The sequence below is a fragment of the Melanaphis sacchari genome, unplaced genomic scaffold (assembly GCF_002803265.2).
Source record: "Melanaphis sacchari strain LSU unplaced genomic scaffold, SCAv2.0 Contig1112_pilon_pilon, whole genome shotgun sequence".
NCBI classification, from domain to species: Eukaryota; Metazoa; Arthropoda; class Insecta; order Hemiptera; family Aphididae; genus Melanaphis; species Melanaphis sacchari.
In genome coordinates, this window is record NW_020270426.1 from 1 (window position 1) to 14,023 (window position 14,023).

A 14,023-nucleotide genomic window follows, 5' to 3' on the forward strand; every position below is an offset into this window, starting at 1 on the left:
AAAACGTTGCAGTTGCAGTTGCAGTTGCAGTTGCTTGTGCAGGTGGCGCTGTGCGTTCGCTGCAGTTGCGCTGTGCGCTGCAGCTGTGCAGGTGGCGCCAATACTGCCATACTACATGCCATGGCTACGCCATTACTACGCCATGATTTAATACTTTGACAGCGCTGATCTTTAATTTAACTTTTTACAACTTAAGAAGAACTAACTTATTGAGCTTCATCTCGCTAACCACCAATATAATCAAATCCTTTGTTTACACTCAGTGGCGTATCCAGGATTTTTAGGGGGCACACGTGTCTAAAATTTTATCATATATACTATTATTACTACAAAACAAAACAAAATAAACCAAATATTTAATGTTTATAGTGCAAATTGTTTTATTTTCATCAGTATTAAGTTAATATATATATAATAATAAATAGTAATTTAATAAAAAACGGATTAATCCCAACAAAATTATAAGTGTATGTAATGCTGGTATAAGAGTATTATTGTAGTATGCGTTCATGCATACAAATAAATTTAAATCTTTAAAACAAAATCTAGTAAATAAGGCCAATGAGGGGGGCATGGCCCCCGTGCCCCCCCTCCCCCCCCCTGGATACGCCATTGTATACACTCGATTCTAATCTCACGGATTCAGGATTAGTGTTTTAAAGTTTGTAGAGAGTTGGAAAAACTGTATTGTTGAACACAATTATTTAACACCAACAGGCAATGGCTATATTATTTGATTTATAGCCACAGATATTGAAATGTATAGATTTATGTTTACATGACACAAATTACTTCTAAAGTTAATTTACAACGATTTATTGTGGTAGTATGATATAAATTGTCGTATAATGTAAACACTTTTTAATGTTATTTGTTTTGTTCTTTTTAATAAATAGTAATACCGGAAAAATTAAATTTTAGCAAGTAAGATATTTTTAGTAAAGTAGGTCAGGCCTACGAAGCAGATGTGGCAGATGTGCTGAAGCAGCAAAAATTATATAATATAAAAAGGGGATTCCGGGTCAGTCCATAGTTGTCGAAGTATTCGACGAGACACGGAAAGACGACATAGGAGTTTTTTTTGTTAACAGTGTTTTTTTTTTAATAAATTGTATTCCTGACCAATAATCGTATATATTTTTTGAGTTATCACGCTATTATTGCGTCGTACTTTATTCAATTCGATCTGAAACCGGTTGATTGTTTCATGGTCTTTGAGGATTAAGGTTTAAATGGCGAAGGTAGTCTTACATTAACTGTATTCTTTCAATTCGATCTGAAATCGATTAATTTATGGTCTTTGAGGATTGAAAGTCTAAGCAATTAGGTAACGATATCGACTTTTGAGAGCCAACTGAAACCGATTAATTTATGGTCTTTTGATAACTCAAGTGTCGATAGAAGTATATTACACCGAAAGATGGGTATATGACAAAATATAATTATTATTATTATTAAATACTATTAACATAATAAATGTAATATTTTTACAAAAATTTTGCTTCACCATTTTCTATGTTTTTATTTTGGTAACAAACCTTTAGATAACTGTTAACTGTATAAACTTTGGAAAGTTTTTGTGATGACTCAGAAAAAAATAACAGATTATTCAACCATAAAAAAATGTACTGGTAAGTATAAATTTTATGTAAACTTAATAAAAATATATATAGAATTCAGGTTCATTACTTACTTTATATTATTAAGAATAAATCAAAAACTTTTTCAAACATAATTTAATATGCGTTATCTATTATTGTACCAATAATTTGATATTTTTTTTATAGTTAATTGGTTGAATATCAATTATGAATTATTACTATATTTAATAACGATATCAAATAAAAATATTAAACAAATACTACATGAAAACATCTTAAAATAATATTGGTACATAAATACCTTTATGATACTCATTTTCTCTACACCCAAAAAAGTATAACCTATATAATACAAAAATAATATAATAAAGAAAATTGTGTAAATATGTAATATAATATTTGAATATTTGGTATAGGTACGATAAAGCACCTACCGTTGATCTACTTCTACACGATACACAATATTACAATCAGTGAATTTTTTTTTTTATTAAAAATTAAAATGTTTCAGCATATTAAGGCATGCTATTATAAGTTAGTTTATATGCATTAGTTACAAGTTACAACAGTGAAATTTAAAATTGCATATAAAACACAAGTTTTACGATTAAATGTTTCCTATTTACCAATATATACATTTTATTTAGTATAAGTACTAATAATTATTCTAGATATTTATTGTCTATTATTTATTAGCTAAAAGTTATAACTAAGGCTAAGATAGTATAGGATTTTGCATTTTTTTTTAGGATTTACAGGATATAGCTTTTCAAGCACAAAATGTGATTTGGTCATCTACGAGTTCAAATATATAGTTTTTATTTTGTATATTTTTGCATTTTTTGTACTTTTTTGAATTTAGGGTCATTATTTAGCATTTTTGGGTCATCTTTTCAATTTTACAGTAATTTTTTTATACTTTATTGAAATCTGGATTATATTTAAACTTGAAGGAGTCACCAATTGTTCATAGCAACAGTAAATAATTTAAAGGTATTTTTCAGTATACAAATATTAAGTATCTATAATAATTTTAGTTTTACAATATTATTTTAGGTATCTCAAAATATATTAATTTCAGAACAAATGACGCTGGCCATTATACCAGAAGATGAATTTATTTGTATTCTTATAAATATTAATTATTATTTATTAATTTATTAATATAATTATATTTTTTTCGATCATTTTTGCTTATTGAGTCATTAATTCATATTTTATAAGTTATTTGAATATTATTTATTTTGATGACGCTAAATGAAGTAAACCTTGAAAAAATGCTTAGGGATGTCAATTTAAAACAATAATATATAACTTTGAAGCATATATTATATAATGTATAATATATATATATATAATTATGTATATTATATATGTATACACATATTATATAATGTGCACGCATATTTTGATAACATAGTATTAATATTTAATACTAACAATTGTTAAGGAACACCTAAGTTTAAAGGAATTCAAAATGTTTCCTAAAAATATATTTCATCTCGAAAATATTTTCCTTTTCACAAGTAGAGATTTTAAGGACATTATATATAATATTGTAATATAGTTAATATAGTTACTATGCTACTATAATATCTACTAATAAATTGTATTTAAAATAATTGTTTATAATATAATAATTAATTTTTTCCCCAGAGTTGCTCATATTCTAATCTTTATTCATGGTATTTTTTTATCATTGGCCATTGCCAATTCTAATTTAAATTGTTTACTTTTAAATTTACCATATTATGAATATAATAAATATTCGAATGGAATACTTAATACTTATATAATGTATATTTTTAATTTTTTTTTTCAAGTATGTGCTTATATATCATCATTTTTTTATGACGTTACAGTAAATCTTGTTTTTATATCCCATATTATAATAATTCACAATTTTAATGGTACTTATAGTTAATATAAAAATAGGTTTTAACTTCCAAATTTAATACAAACTTTTTAAAACCACCTTTCCTAACTTGTGTGTTTTAAAAATAAAACTGTACACCGTTGATCTCAGTAAATTCATAAAAAAAAAAAAACATAAATTAAATTACACAGTGACAAGATACAAAAATTGTACCTAATCATGAAACATAATAATTTATTTCAACACGCAATACGTCAGTACATGCATCTCGCAAAACATCTATAGAAATTGTATCCTTCAAACTTTAAACAATAAACCTGTAAGGCAACCTTCACTACAAAAATAAGACTTAATCACTTTTAATTCTGAGCAAATTGACAAATTTTTTGATTTAATAATGATTTTTGAAAATTTAATATCTAACACTACAGAAGTTGTTGTTATTATAAAATTATTAAAAATTCATGTGCACAATCTATATTAGACACATTTCGAGATGTAAAAATTAAATATTTTAATAATTAATAACGATGTTAATTGATGTTATGTAATTATTTTGTAAAAAAAAAAAAAAAAAACATTATTTAAAGAAACTTAAATGGTATTCACAGGTTAAGACAGTAAGGCATTCAGGTCTGGACACAATTTTTTTAGGAATCATTAATAATTTATTTTTAAGTTATAAAATGTTACCTATTGGTTGGGCGCAGTCTTTGAGTATTACCTATAAGGGAAACTTAAAGGAGGAGAGATCGAGAAAAACTATTGCACTTATAGTTTGTATCATTATTAACAACGCCATCTATCTGACCGTAATAATAACGTAATACTTAATTCACTATTTAAAAAAAATTCTTACTACTTGTTATAAGAGGCCTAAAGCCTAAAGGGGGCCCCGAGTGTAAAAAATCTATTGTCAACAGCCCCTACTCAGTCGTAATTGGGTGAACTTGTGTGGACGGTGATCATATAGTATATAGGTACTCCCAGTTGCCAGTTTTGATCCCTTAAAATGTATGAAAATTGTGGAAAAACTAAAAAATAAAAGGATTCAGCACCAACAGTTTTTTTTATTGAATTTACGCCACTGTTCGCTGACCGCCTATAAATCGTATTTATTTATAACGTTTCATTATACTGAAATCAAAAATATGTAGAATTTAGATTATTAGACTAGCACCGGTGAAACTCGCTATAAGTGAATACCCTAGGTCGGTGAAACTCGCTGTATGTGAATACCCTAGGTCGGTAAAACTCGCTGTATGTGAATACCCTAGGTAGCTGAAAATCGTTTGAAGTGAATTTCCTAGGTCGGAGAAAGGACATAAGAATACCGCAGTTAGAAAAGTCTAGCAGGCAAAACCAGTGATAACGACGATTGAGATGTTGGTACTTCTGATTTGGTGGCTCTACACTTTGGCGGTGTCGTTTTAAACGCGTAAATAATAAAAGTCTAATTCGAGCGTCTAGTGGTCGGTCATTTCATTAAATTCACAGGTGTAATACACCTTGTCCCGTAGCTTGCCCTGTGCTTTTGTGCATGGAAAATAAATAAATACATTCCGAAAAGGTAATTAAGTGTCTAGTTATCAGTCATCGTCCAGTGAATATCGATTCCTGACAGGGCAATCCGCCTGCAGCGGATTGTCATACTGACGTCGAAGGCGTTGTGCTGTTTAGTACGCAAAAAAGTTTAAGTCGAATCAAGCGCTCGATTTTTCAAGTGATCACTACTGAAAATCCAGTTAAACGCGTTTGAACCTCTCAAGTAGGCGATGTGAGCGTAAAAGAGAGATTTTAAACGTATTAATGAAAATACATGTCAAACGTTAGCGAGTTGAAAATCAAAAAACTATACATAATTAATATTTTTTTTGATATTTTAAAGATGGTTAGATATCGAAAAGAAATATACACTTTCTGTGATGACAAAATATTTAAAAATCAAAAAAAAAAAAAAATGTGCAACTGTTTTTCCACTGTATCTTTCAAATGTAAACGACTGAAAGGCTAAACACATAAAATAGTGAATTCACGGTCAAAACCGAGTGAAACAACTGTATCGTCATCAATAGAACGTTCTCGGGCTATAATATAAATTGCATATCACAAATGTACATTTGAATCGTGCAGACTATTAGCAATAACTATAATTGGTTTAATCGAATACTATTGTGTGATTTAATGTCCGTGTAAAGTATATTGTAATATAATATATTTTGACATCATCAATCGAGCAATATAAAATTAAACGTGTGAGATCAAAAATCATTTTTAAAATTTGAAAAATATTTTATGAGTAGTAGTGTGAGATTGGATATCAAAACGAAAACGGCAATTAATAACGATCGAATTAAATGAAAAAAAAAAATGCAAATAGTCCATTATACACGGTTTCTTATGGAGCCGCCCGAATTTCGCCGGAACGGGGTTCGAACCTGCCTACCTAACGTCAGGGAACCTATCCTAACACCGATCGACTACCGTTTGAGTTGAAAATCGTTACCAAATCTCGAGCACTTTCACCGTTTAAGAGATGCGACGAATACTACATTATACGTCGTTTAAGCGATACGATTTTTACGATTCGCGTGTCACGAAACTGTAAATCGCATATTAATAAAAAAAGATGAGAAAGACGATAAGAAAAAATTTAATTTTTCGATTGGCCAGTACACTAAAGTGCCCGATTCTGGCGGATTTTTCGGGAAGCTCGTTTTGGTTTTATATTATAAGAAGAAGAAGAAGATTATTTTAGTCCGTGATAATAATCAAATAAACTCGTATCGTATTCTGCGATGATATGCTATTTATTGATAAGATAAGAACTGCGAACAAAATAATAAAACGATATTTTAAATTTTATGTTTTCACATGTCTGAAATCCAAAGATACGTTTTAGCGGCAGACGTAATATTTTATACGTTTAAAAATTATGTCAACGAAACTTGAAGCGGAAAACGAAGTAGCTATCAACGATAATAACAAATCACTCGTTCATAATTTTCAAATCAGGCCTGCACACAATCAAAAGTAAGTTGTATAATAAATTATTATATTAATAAAATGTACCATTCTAGTCCATACGTTTTAAATATACTAACTATTAAGTTTTAAAAATAAAAATTTATTTAATATTTGTTATTTTCAATACATTTTTATTGCTGATGTGATTATGCATAATAATATTTAAACACTAAGTCACTAAGTATAGTATGTATACATTACATGATCATGTGTAGTTTAATTTTTTTAAATTTGAAATAATATTAATACATAGGTATATCAAAATATAAATAGATAAATTTTAAAATACTAATGTAACATTATTACTTTTATTTTGTAATCTTACATTATTTTATGATATTGATTACTATTTTTTATTATTTATCAATCTTTAAAATAATTCAATTCCAAGATAAGATTGTTGCATGTAGTAAAAACACCTCACGAAATTTTAATTTAATATTCTTACAATAAAAAAAAGAGTTGTTTTGATTATTTTTGAAGCATTTTATGATGATGCAATAAAGTAATTATGCTATTTGAGCCAAATGTTTTCAATCAATTAGTGATTTTTAACAATAATTTATTAATTAGCCACAATACCTTATTTAGATAATATATTGTACATGACTGTATTCATAAATATAAAATTTTAATTTTTTTAGATTTAAAACACATTTAGCAAAAGAAGTTATTCAAGAAACTCTTTTAAAATATCTAAAAGATAAAGAGTATAATCAAATTCAAGCTGAAGTACTTAGCAAAACTATTGCAAGTGAAATTAAGGATAAACTTAAAGGTTTTATTATTTTCATTGATAAATAAATAAATTCAATATATTCATTGGTTATGTTAAAATACATTAACAGTAAAATGGCATTTTAAATTATCTTAGTTTTAAAATAATTTCTTTTTTGATTAAACAAATTAGATATTTTAAATGGTATAAATTATAATTGCTTTAATATTTTTTTATAGTTTAGTAAATAAAATAAATAATTATTTGCAGTTGTGTGATAAACTATTTAAATTATAGATCAGTGTTTGGCCAGCCGTTACAAGTTAATGGTTCAAGTTGTTTTGGGTGAACGACACGGTGCTGGTACAAAAGTTGGAGCTCGTTGTATTTGGGATGCTGACACTGACACACAAGCTTCTGATCATTTTTTAAATGTAAGCTCTTTAAATATTTAAGTATATATTTGCTCAACACCTATATTGTATATATATATAAATATTAATGAAGCCGTAAAGGTTTCAGTGATTTTAAAAAAATAACATTTTATAAACCAAAAAATATATGAAATAAACTATTCAAAATTGATCCTCTAGAATACAATCATATACATTTTAATTCATAAGTTATAATCTTAACAATTATCATTAATAATTTTACTTACGAACAAAGTCTAAAACAATTAATTCTTTCTACCTATTTAATCGTTATCTATATAGTTAATTTTATATAGTATTAATGTTTAGAATTAGCAATCCATAATTTTAATAAAATATGTTGATATTATTACATTTTTTTTTTTGATAGCAGATTTAAAAAAAATATATTTATTTATTAAATGTAAATATCAGTTGTATAAAAACATACTTTCTATTAATGAAATATATTTTTTTGTTTCAGGAAACTATATTTTGTATGGCAGCAGTGTTTGCTGTGTATTTTTATTGATAAATCAGATGCATAATATATTTTAGTTTTGTAATTTTGGTAAGTTACTACCATAGCATTTATTATTTCTCACGGATAAAAGTATTATTTAATTGTTTTGAATAATATATTATTAATATTAAAATGAACAAATATTATTTAAATATAGAAAATATAATAACAAGCATTGAATTAAACAAATATAACATTTTGGTCATCATGTCTAATGAAGAGATTGATAATGTTTGGGACGATTTAATAAATTTACCTGCAGATCCTCCTGAAATGCGCCAAATATGTTTTTCATGCGAGTAAGTTAAATTTAAAATACCAAGTATAAGTATGCTGTGTCTAATGGCATTTGTTTACTTTGAAATCATATTATTTAATTAGTTATTTTGTTATAAATAATACATTTATTTTAAACTTTTATAATATATCAATATTTTATTTATATAGTATACACATTATACATACTTTTATTTTTGTATTTTCAGGCGACCTCAAAATGTATGTTGGTGTAATTCTTTGCCTAAAACAAGGTTGAAACCAAAATGTAAAATTATCTTACTGCAACACCCAGCTGAAGAAAAAAGAAGTCTTCGTACAGCTCCTATGTTGACATTAGGATTGGCAGAAGACAGTTGTGTTGTTTATAAAGGGAAAAAGTTTCCTACAAAAAAGTAAATATTTGTTATAACTATTATTGTTTTCATCAATAATTAACTTTATTAGTTTCATATTGACATAAGTTTTGAATTAGTTATTTTTTAAAAGTATATGAATAACAACAAATGTGATGAAATAACTTAGATATGTTTATATTTGAATTACAGACTTTTTCTTTACAATAAAAATTTTAGATTTTTTGGTATGCGCAAAAAAATTTATGTTTAATTTTTATTATGACTTTTATTGATTGATTTTAATACTATCATGCTATCAAAAAATTTTTTTTTATCCAATTATCTTTACATTTGAGTTTGGGAATTCATATTTTTTAGTACCCAGATCAGTTATTATATTATCTTAATAAAATCTGTACGTCCTCCCTTTAGAAATCAGTAATTTTATTTTGTTTCAAAATACACTTAAATATTTAATTTTTACATAATTCACAGTTTAACTTTCATTGTGTTATTTTTAGCCTTTAAATTATTTTTACTGTAGGTATAATGTATATGTACTATTATTTGCTTAATTTTTTTTTCAATTATTAATTTATTTGTAGTGATTGTTTTTAAATATTGAGTTATGACTGTAGTTATAGGTATTGTATGTATATTATTAAAAAAAAATAACATTTGAATTATATTCTTTTTCAGACATGTTGGCTTATGGGATATATTATCATCCAAACATTCTGTTTTATTATATCCTTCTAAGAAAGCAATAGATATAGTTGATCTACCAAAAGAAACAGAACTCCATAATTTAATTATACTTGATGGTACTTGGCCACAAGCAAAAGCAATTTACAACAATACACAATTACTTCAATCAATGATACATGTAAGTATTTAAACAATTTAATTTATTTCTATATAAATAACCAAAATCTATATAAATTATGAGAGTTCTCATTATCAGATACCTTTATCTTGAATCAAAAATTTAGTGGAGATGCATTACAATTACATAATACGAACCTTTTTCATTATTACAATTGCATACATTCTACCTACCCAAATAAAATGCAATGTTGGTATTATTTACAATTGTAAAAATTTGTAAAATAACTTTCTTTAGTAAATTATTATTTATCTTTGATAAAGTTTCACAAACATCACTGTGACTATTATTACCAGTGCTAAAGTTTTTGAGGACTGTTTATTAATAAATACCAAGGTTACAATTTATAATTTTTTATTTTATTGTATAATTTATTAGTATAAATTTTAATTGACTATACTGTAGGTTTATTCAATAGTTATAATCACAAATGTTATATTTGACAAAAAACAATTGCAATTATAGCGGAAAACAATAAACATAAATAATTAACAAAACAAAATGATTAACAAAGTATATGATCTATCATCAAACAAAACAAAACACAAAATGTTATGTATAGTATATCATTATCAAAAAAAAAAAAAAAAAAAATTAATTTAAATTACTTAATAGTTATAACTTATAAATCATAAAATATGATAAAAATTTTAATTCTAAATAACAATAAATTCAAAATTTGTATAACATTTTAATCCTGAATAACAATAAACGTGATAGTTGAATATTATTTAAATTCTGAATAATGATAAACTCAAAATTTTTATAGCTAAAGCTTGTAAATGTAATGTATAGTTCCTCATAAGTGGTTTTAATTGAATCCTAAAAAATCTTAAAAATATGTTTTAACAACTTTTTTTTATAGATATTTGAAGCTAAAATTTTAATATGAATATTTAAACAAAGAATACAATCTTAGTTATTTTATTGTAATTCAAAAATAATTTGTAGTGTACTTTTACACATACTATTACATTTTATTATATACAATGACATTTAAAATATACATGTTAAAAGTATGCCACACCTTCATGTGTTTTCTATATTGTATATGTATGTTAGATGGAGATGACATATATCTCTCAACATTAATTCTAAGCTAATGCCTATTTTGTTGTATAGTAAGTGTTTAACGAAATAAAGTTAATTACTGTAATATAAATATTTACTATAAAAATATTTAAAAGTATAATCAATGCTGCTTTTGTTAAAAATTAATTCGACCAAATAGTATTTTTTTTTCAAGTAAAATAAATTACTATTAAAATAAGAAAAGTGATATATCAACATTATACAATATAGTCGGTAATTTAGGCGGACTGTCTTTACTCAAAATCGTTTTTTATGTGCAATAATATGTCATTGAATTTTGACATACGTTACAATAATGTGTATCTTGATGACGAACGACCGCTACAAATCTAATATAATAGTATAATACAATAAAGTAGTTATCTACTTTTCTGCTTTTTTTTTTAGTTGATTTATTATTTAAAATTTTTACGTCTTATATTTTTGAAATTTTTAATATCAAAAATATTTAAATACTGGGTCAATAATTGATTTTATAATCTATGATTTTCCAATCCCGTAAAGGTTAGATTTGTCATAACGATAATATCTTGTTTGATTTTTTTCCCTTCGAAAAACTGCATAATATCATAGATGGTTTGCGTAAATCCTTTAAAGCATTAAATATTGATTTTTGAGTTATCTGTGATATTGGATATATTTGTGTGTACTTATTATAAAGGATACCTCACCTTCTAAACTGAACTGGAAAATTGTTGGGATATAATGCTGTAATTGTATTGTTGATACAATTCGTAATTGGGGGCTAATTTTTTTTACAGTATTGCTTTTCTATAAATTTATTTCGCCTAGAGTTCTAAACAGTAGACAGTGTCTTATAAAGTCTATTATATGATATGTATTATGTAATCATATAACAAATAAATCAGGTATTGCGTATTAAATATTTTTAGATTATAAGTCATGTTTTATTACATATATTTTAAAGTCACTTATAACTGGTGAAACTTGATAAAACAGAAAAAAAGGGCCTATTAAAAATATAATATGTATTTTAACGTATTTCAATCCGTCTTTAACGGACTCTTTATACTATGGACCTGGACAGTAATATTTTTTCCAGGTAGCATGATAATGGACAATATCAGTTCAAATTTAAACATAACTTTTAAATGCAGTAAAAAACATTAGTTTTTACTTACAACTAATAATAATTACTCCCTTATTGAAGATAATAATAACATTAATCATATGGTAAATATTCCATATAGATACAGCATTTTGTAATATCTAATTTTAACCATTAGAATAATATGAAATTATTATCTTTTTTTTTTTATACATCACTCAATTATTTTGCTGTACATAAAATAATAAAGATAAAACTGTTAATAGCCCTATGAGTGTCTATGTTAGTCAGGTTTTACTGTATTTTATGTATATTTTTTAATTATTTTGTCTTGCCAGGCTGTATGTTAATATACTTAAAATTTAATATGTAGTTAAATAATCACACATATTATTTACTAACATAGGTCAAATTGATGCACAAATATGAAAGTCATTATATTATCAGGACTCAACCTACAGATGGATGTCTTTCTACTTTGGAAACTGCGATTGAAGCATTAACATTATTAGAAAACGATGAATCGTACAAAAATATATTGCTCAAGCCCTTAAATGCTCTATGTAATTTTCAACTTCAGCATGGTGCCGTAACACATCAAAGCAAAGAATTTAAAAAACGAAATCGAACTTATCCTAAATTAATTGGAAGACGACTTCGACAATATTTAGATGATGGTGATTGACTATTGAAATGATGTACCTATTTATTGTCATTAATTTTTATTTATGTGATGAAAAAAAGATATAAATAGATATTTTATTAAAAAACTTGTATCATATTTTTTGTAAATTAATTATCAATCCAAAAATACTGTACAGTTTAAAAACTTATATCTATAATCACACACAAAAAATAATTATCCGCAAGTACAATTTTTGATTAATTGTATATTAATCGTATATTTTTAGTTGTAACTCTTAGATAATTATTCATTAATCATTAATAATGACTAGAGTATAGTATTTAAGTACCTACTATTATTTAAGTAAAATATTTGTTGATAATATACAGAGAACGAATAATTTTTAATTTTATTTATTTCACCTATGGTTAAATAACACATCAGTGGCAGCTAAGATTTCTTTAGTAACACATAAAGTTTTTCATGAGAATGGGTGATTGGATGTCAGATATTTAACAATAATGAGTAAAACGATTAAATTATACAATAACGCATGATAGTGTAACATATAGGATGGCCAGACGTCCCGTATTATACGGGAAAGTAGGTACCTACTGTGTTTCAAAAGTCAGTCTCGTTGTCCTGACTTAGGCTTCCGGGATGGTGGGACACTAAATTGTCTCGTTTTTCTTAAAAATATTTCGTTTTTCATATATCCAAAAATATAATATAAAGAAATTTACGTAAAACTAAAAATATAATCTTCATCTACCCGTGTTTCAATATCAATAAAAGTATAATTATTTTCAAAATAACATGATTTTTGTTATATTATTATTGAACAGTGGCGTAGGTAGAATTTTGAATGGGGGAGAGAGATTTTAGATTTAGATAACTATCAGAAATGATTCAAAATATGTTAACTATATAATTAAATGAAAATCAATGGGGAGGTTTGAACCCCCCTCCCCCGTTGCTACGGCCCCGTTATAGAATATAATTATATTAGAAATTTCTCCGACACGAATAACTTGTGGACTGATGATAAAAACCGATTCGATGTTAAGACTGTTAAAGCCATGGCTAAAGCCGTGTTAGTCGTAGATAAAACATTATTTCACTGAAAACTTTTTTGAATTTCATGATTTTTTTTATTGCGAAATAAGAAATTTTTAAGCCCAATGCATTCATCGGAAAAGTATTTGCCAAAAGACTAAAGAGTCGAAAACCATAATAATAAATGACTAAGCATCGACTTCAAACGACATTCAAAATATATTTAATACTATTAATAGCTATGACTAATACCACTATTGAATACTAAAACATATTTAAAACTTGTAAAATTGTAATCCAAAAAAGTTTATTCATAGTAAAAACATTAACGTTTGGTATTTTTGTACCTTATATCTGGCCACCTCAGTGTCACATACGTTTTAATATTAAAAAAGTATTGGCAAATGAGAATCGTTCTGCCACACAGTATGTCAGTATGTGTCAAGAGATCAGTGTTATGGTCGTTATGGATGTGTCAGTTTGAGTTCAATCGTTGAATATATTTCAAGGGTTGGTAACTTGC

At 25.8% G+C, this 14,023-nt stretch overlaps 2 protein-coding genes across 2 annotated transcripts; both read left to right on the forward strand.

Annotated features, from left to right (window-relative positions):
• Positions 1–6,287: 6,287 nt before the first annotated feature.
• Positions 6,288–8,167, forward strand: LOC112603775 (tctex1 domain-containing protein 2-like). Its single transcript, XM_025352511.1, has 4 exons — positions 6,288–6,510; positions 7,149–7,282; positions 7,520–7,656; positions 8,120–8,167. The coding sequence occupies exons 1-4, from the start codon at positions 6,413–6,415 to the stop codon at positions 8,165–8,167; spliced, it is 417 nt and encodes a 138-aa protein (XP_025208296.1). The 5' UTR covers positions 6,288–6,412.
• A 1-nt stretch (position 8,168) lies between these two features.
• LOC112603776 (DTW domain-containing protein 2) lies at positions 8,169–12,588 on the forward strand. The gene is made up of 5 exons (XM_025352513.1): positions 8,169–8,206; positions 8,316–8,457; positions 8,644–8,829; positions 9,472–9,658; positions 12,226–12,588. The coding sequence occupies exons 2-5, from the start codon at positions 8,366–8,368 to the stop codon at positions 12,502–12,504; spliced, it is 744 nt and encodes a 247-aa protein (XP_025208298.1). The 5' UTR covers positions 8,169–8,206; positions 8,316–8,365; the 3' UTR covers positions 12,505–12,588.
• The last annotated feature ends 1,435 nt before the right edge of the window (positions 12,589–14,023 follow it).

Coding starts and splice junctions, on each gene's coding strand:
- LOC112603776 (XM_025352513.1), top strand. CDS start 8,366: ATGTCTAATGAAGAGATTGATAATGTTTGGGACGATTTAATAAATTTA. Junction 8,830..9,471: donor AAAAAGTTTCCTACAAAAAA/GTAAATATTTGT, acceptor ATTCTTTTTCAG/ACATGTTGGCTTATGGGATA. Junction 9,659..12,225: donor TACTTCAATCAATGATACAT/GTAAGTATTTAA, acceptor TTACTAACATAG/GTCAAATTGATGCACAAATA.
- LOC112603775 (XM_025352511.1), top strand. CDS start 6,413: ATGTCAACGAAACTTGAAGCGGAAAACGAAGTAGCTATCAACGATAAT. Junction 6,511..7,148: donor AGGCCTGCACACAATCAAAA/GTAAGTTGTATA, acceptor TAATTTTTTTAG/ATTTAAAACACATTTAGCAA. Junction 7,283..7,519: donor AATTAAGGATAAACTTAAAG/GTTTTATTATTT, acceptor TTTAAATTATAG/ATCAGTGTTTGGCCAGCCGT.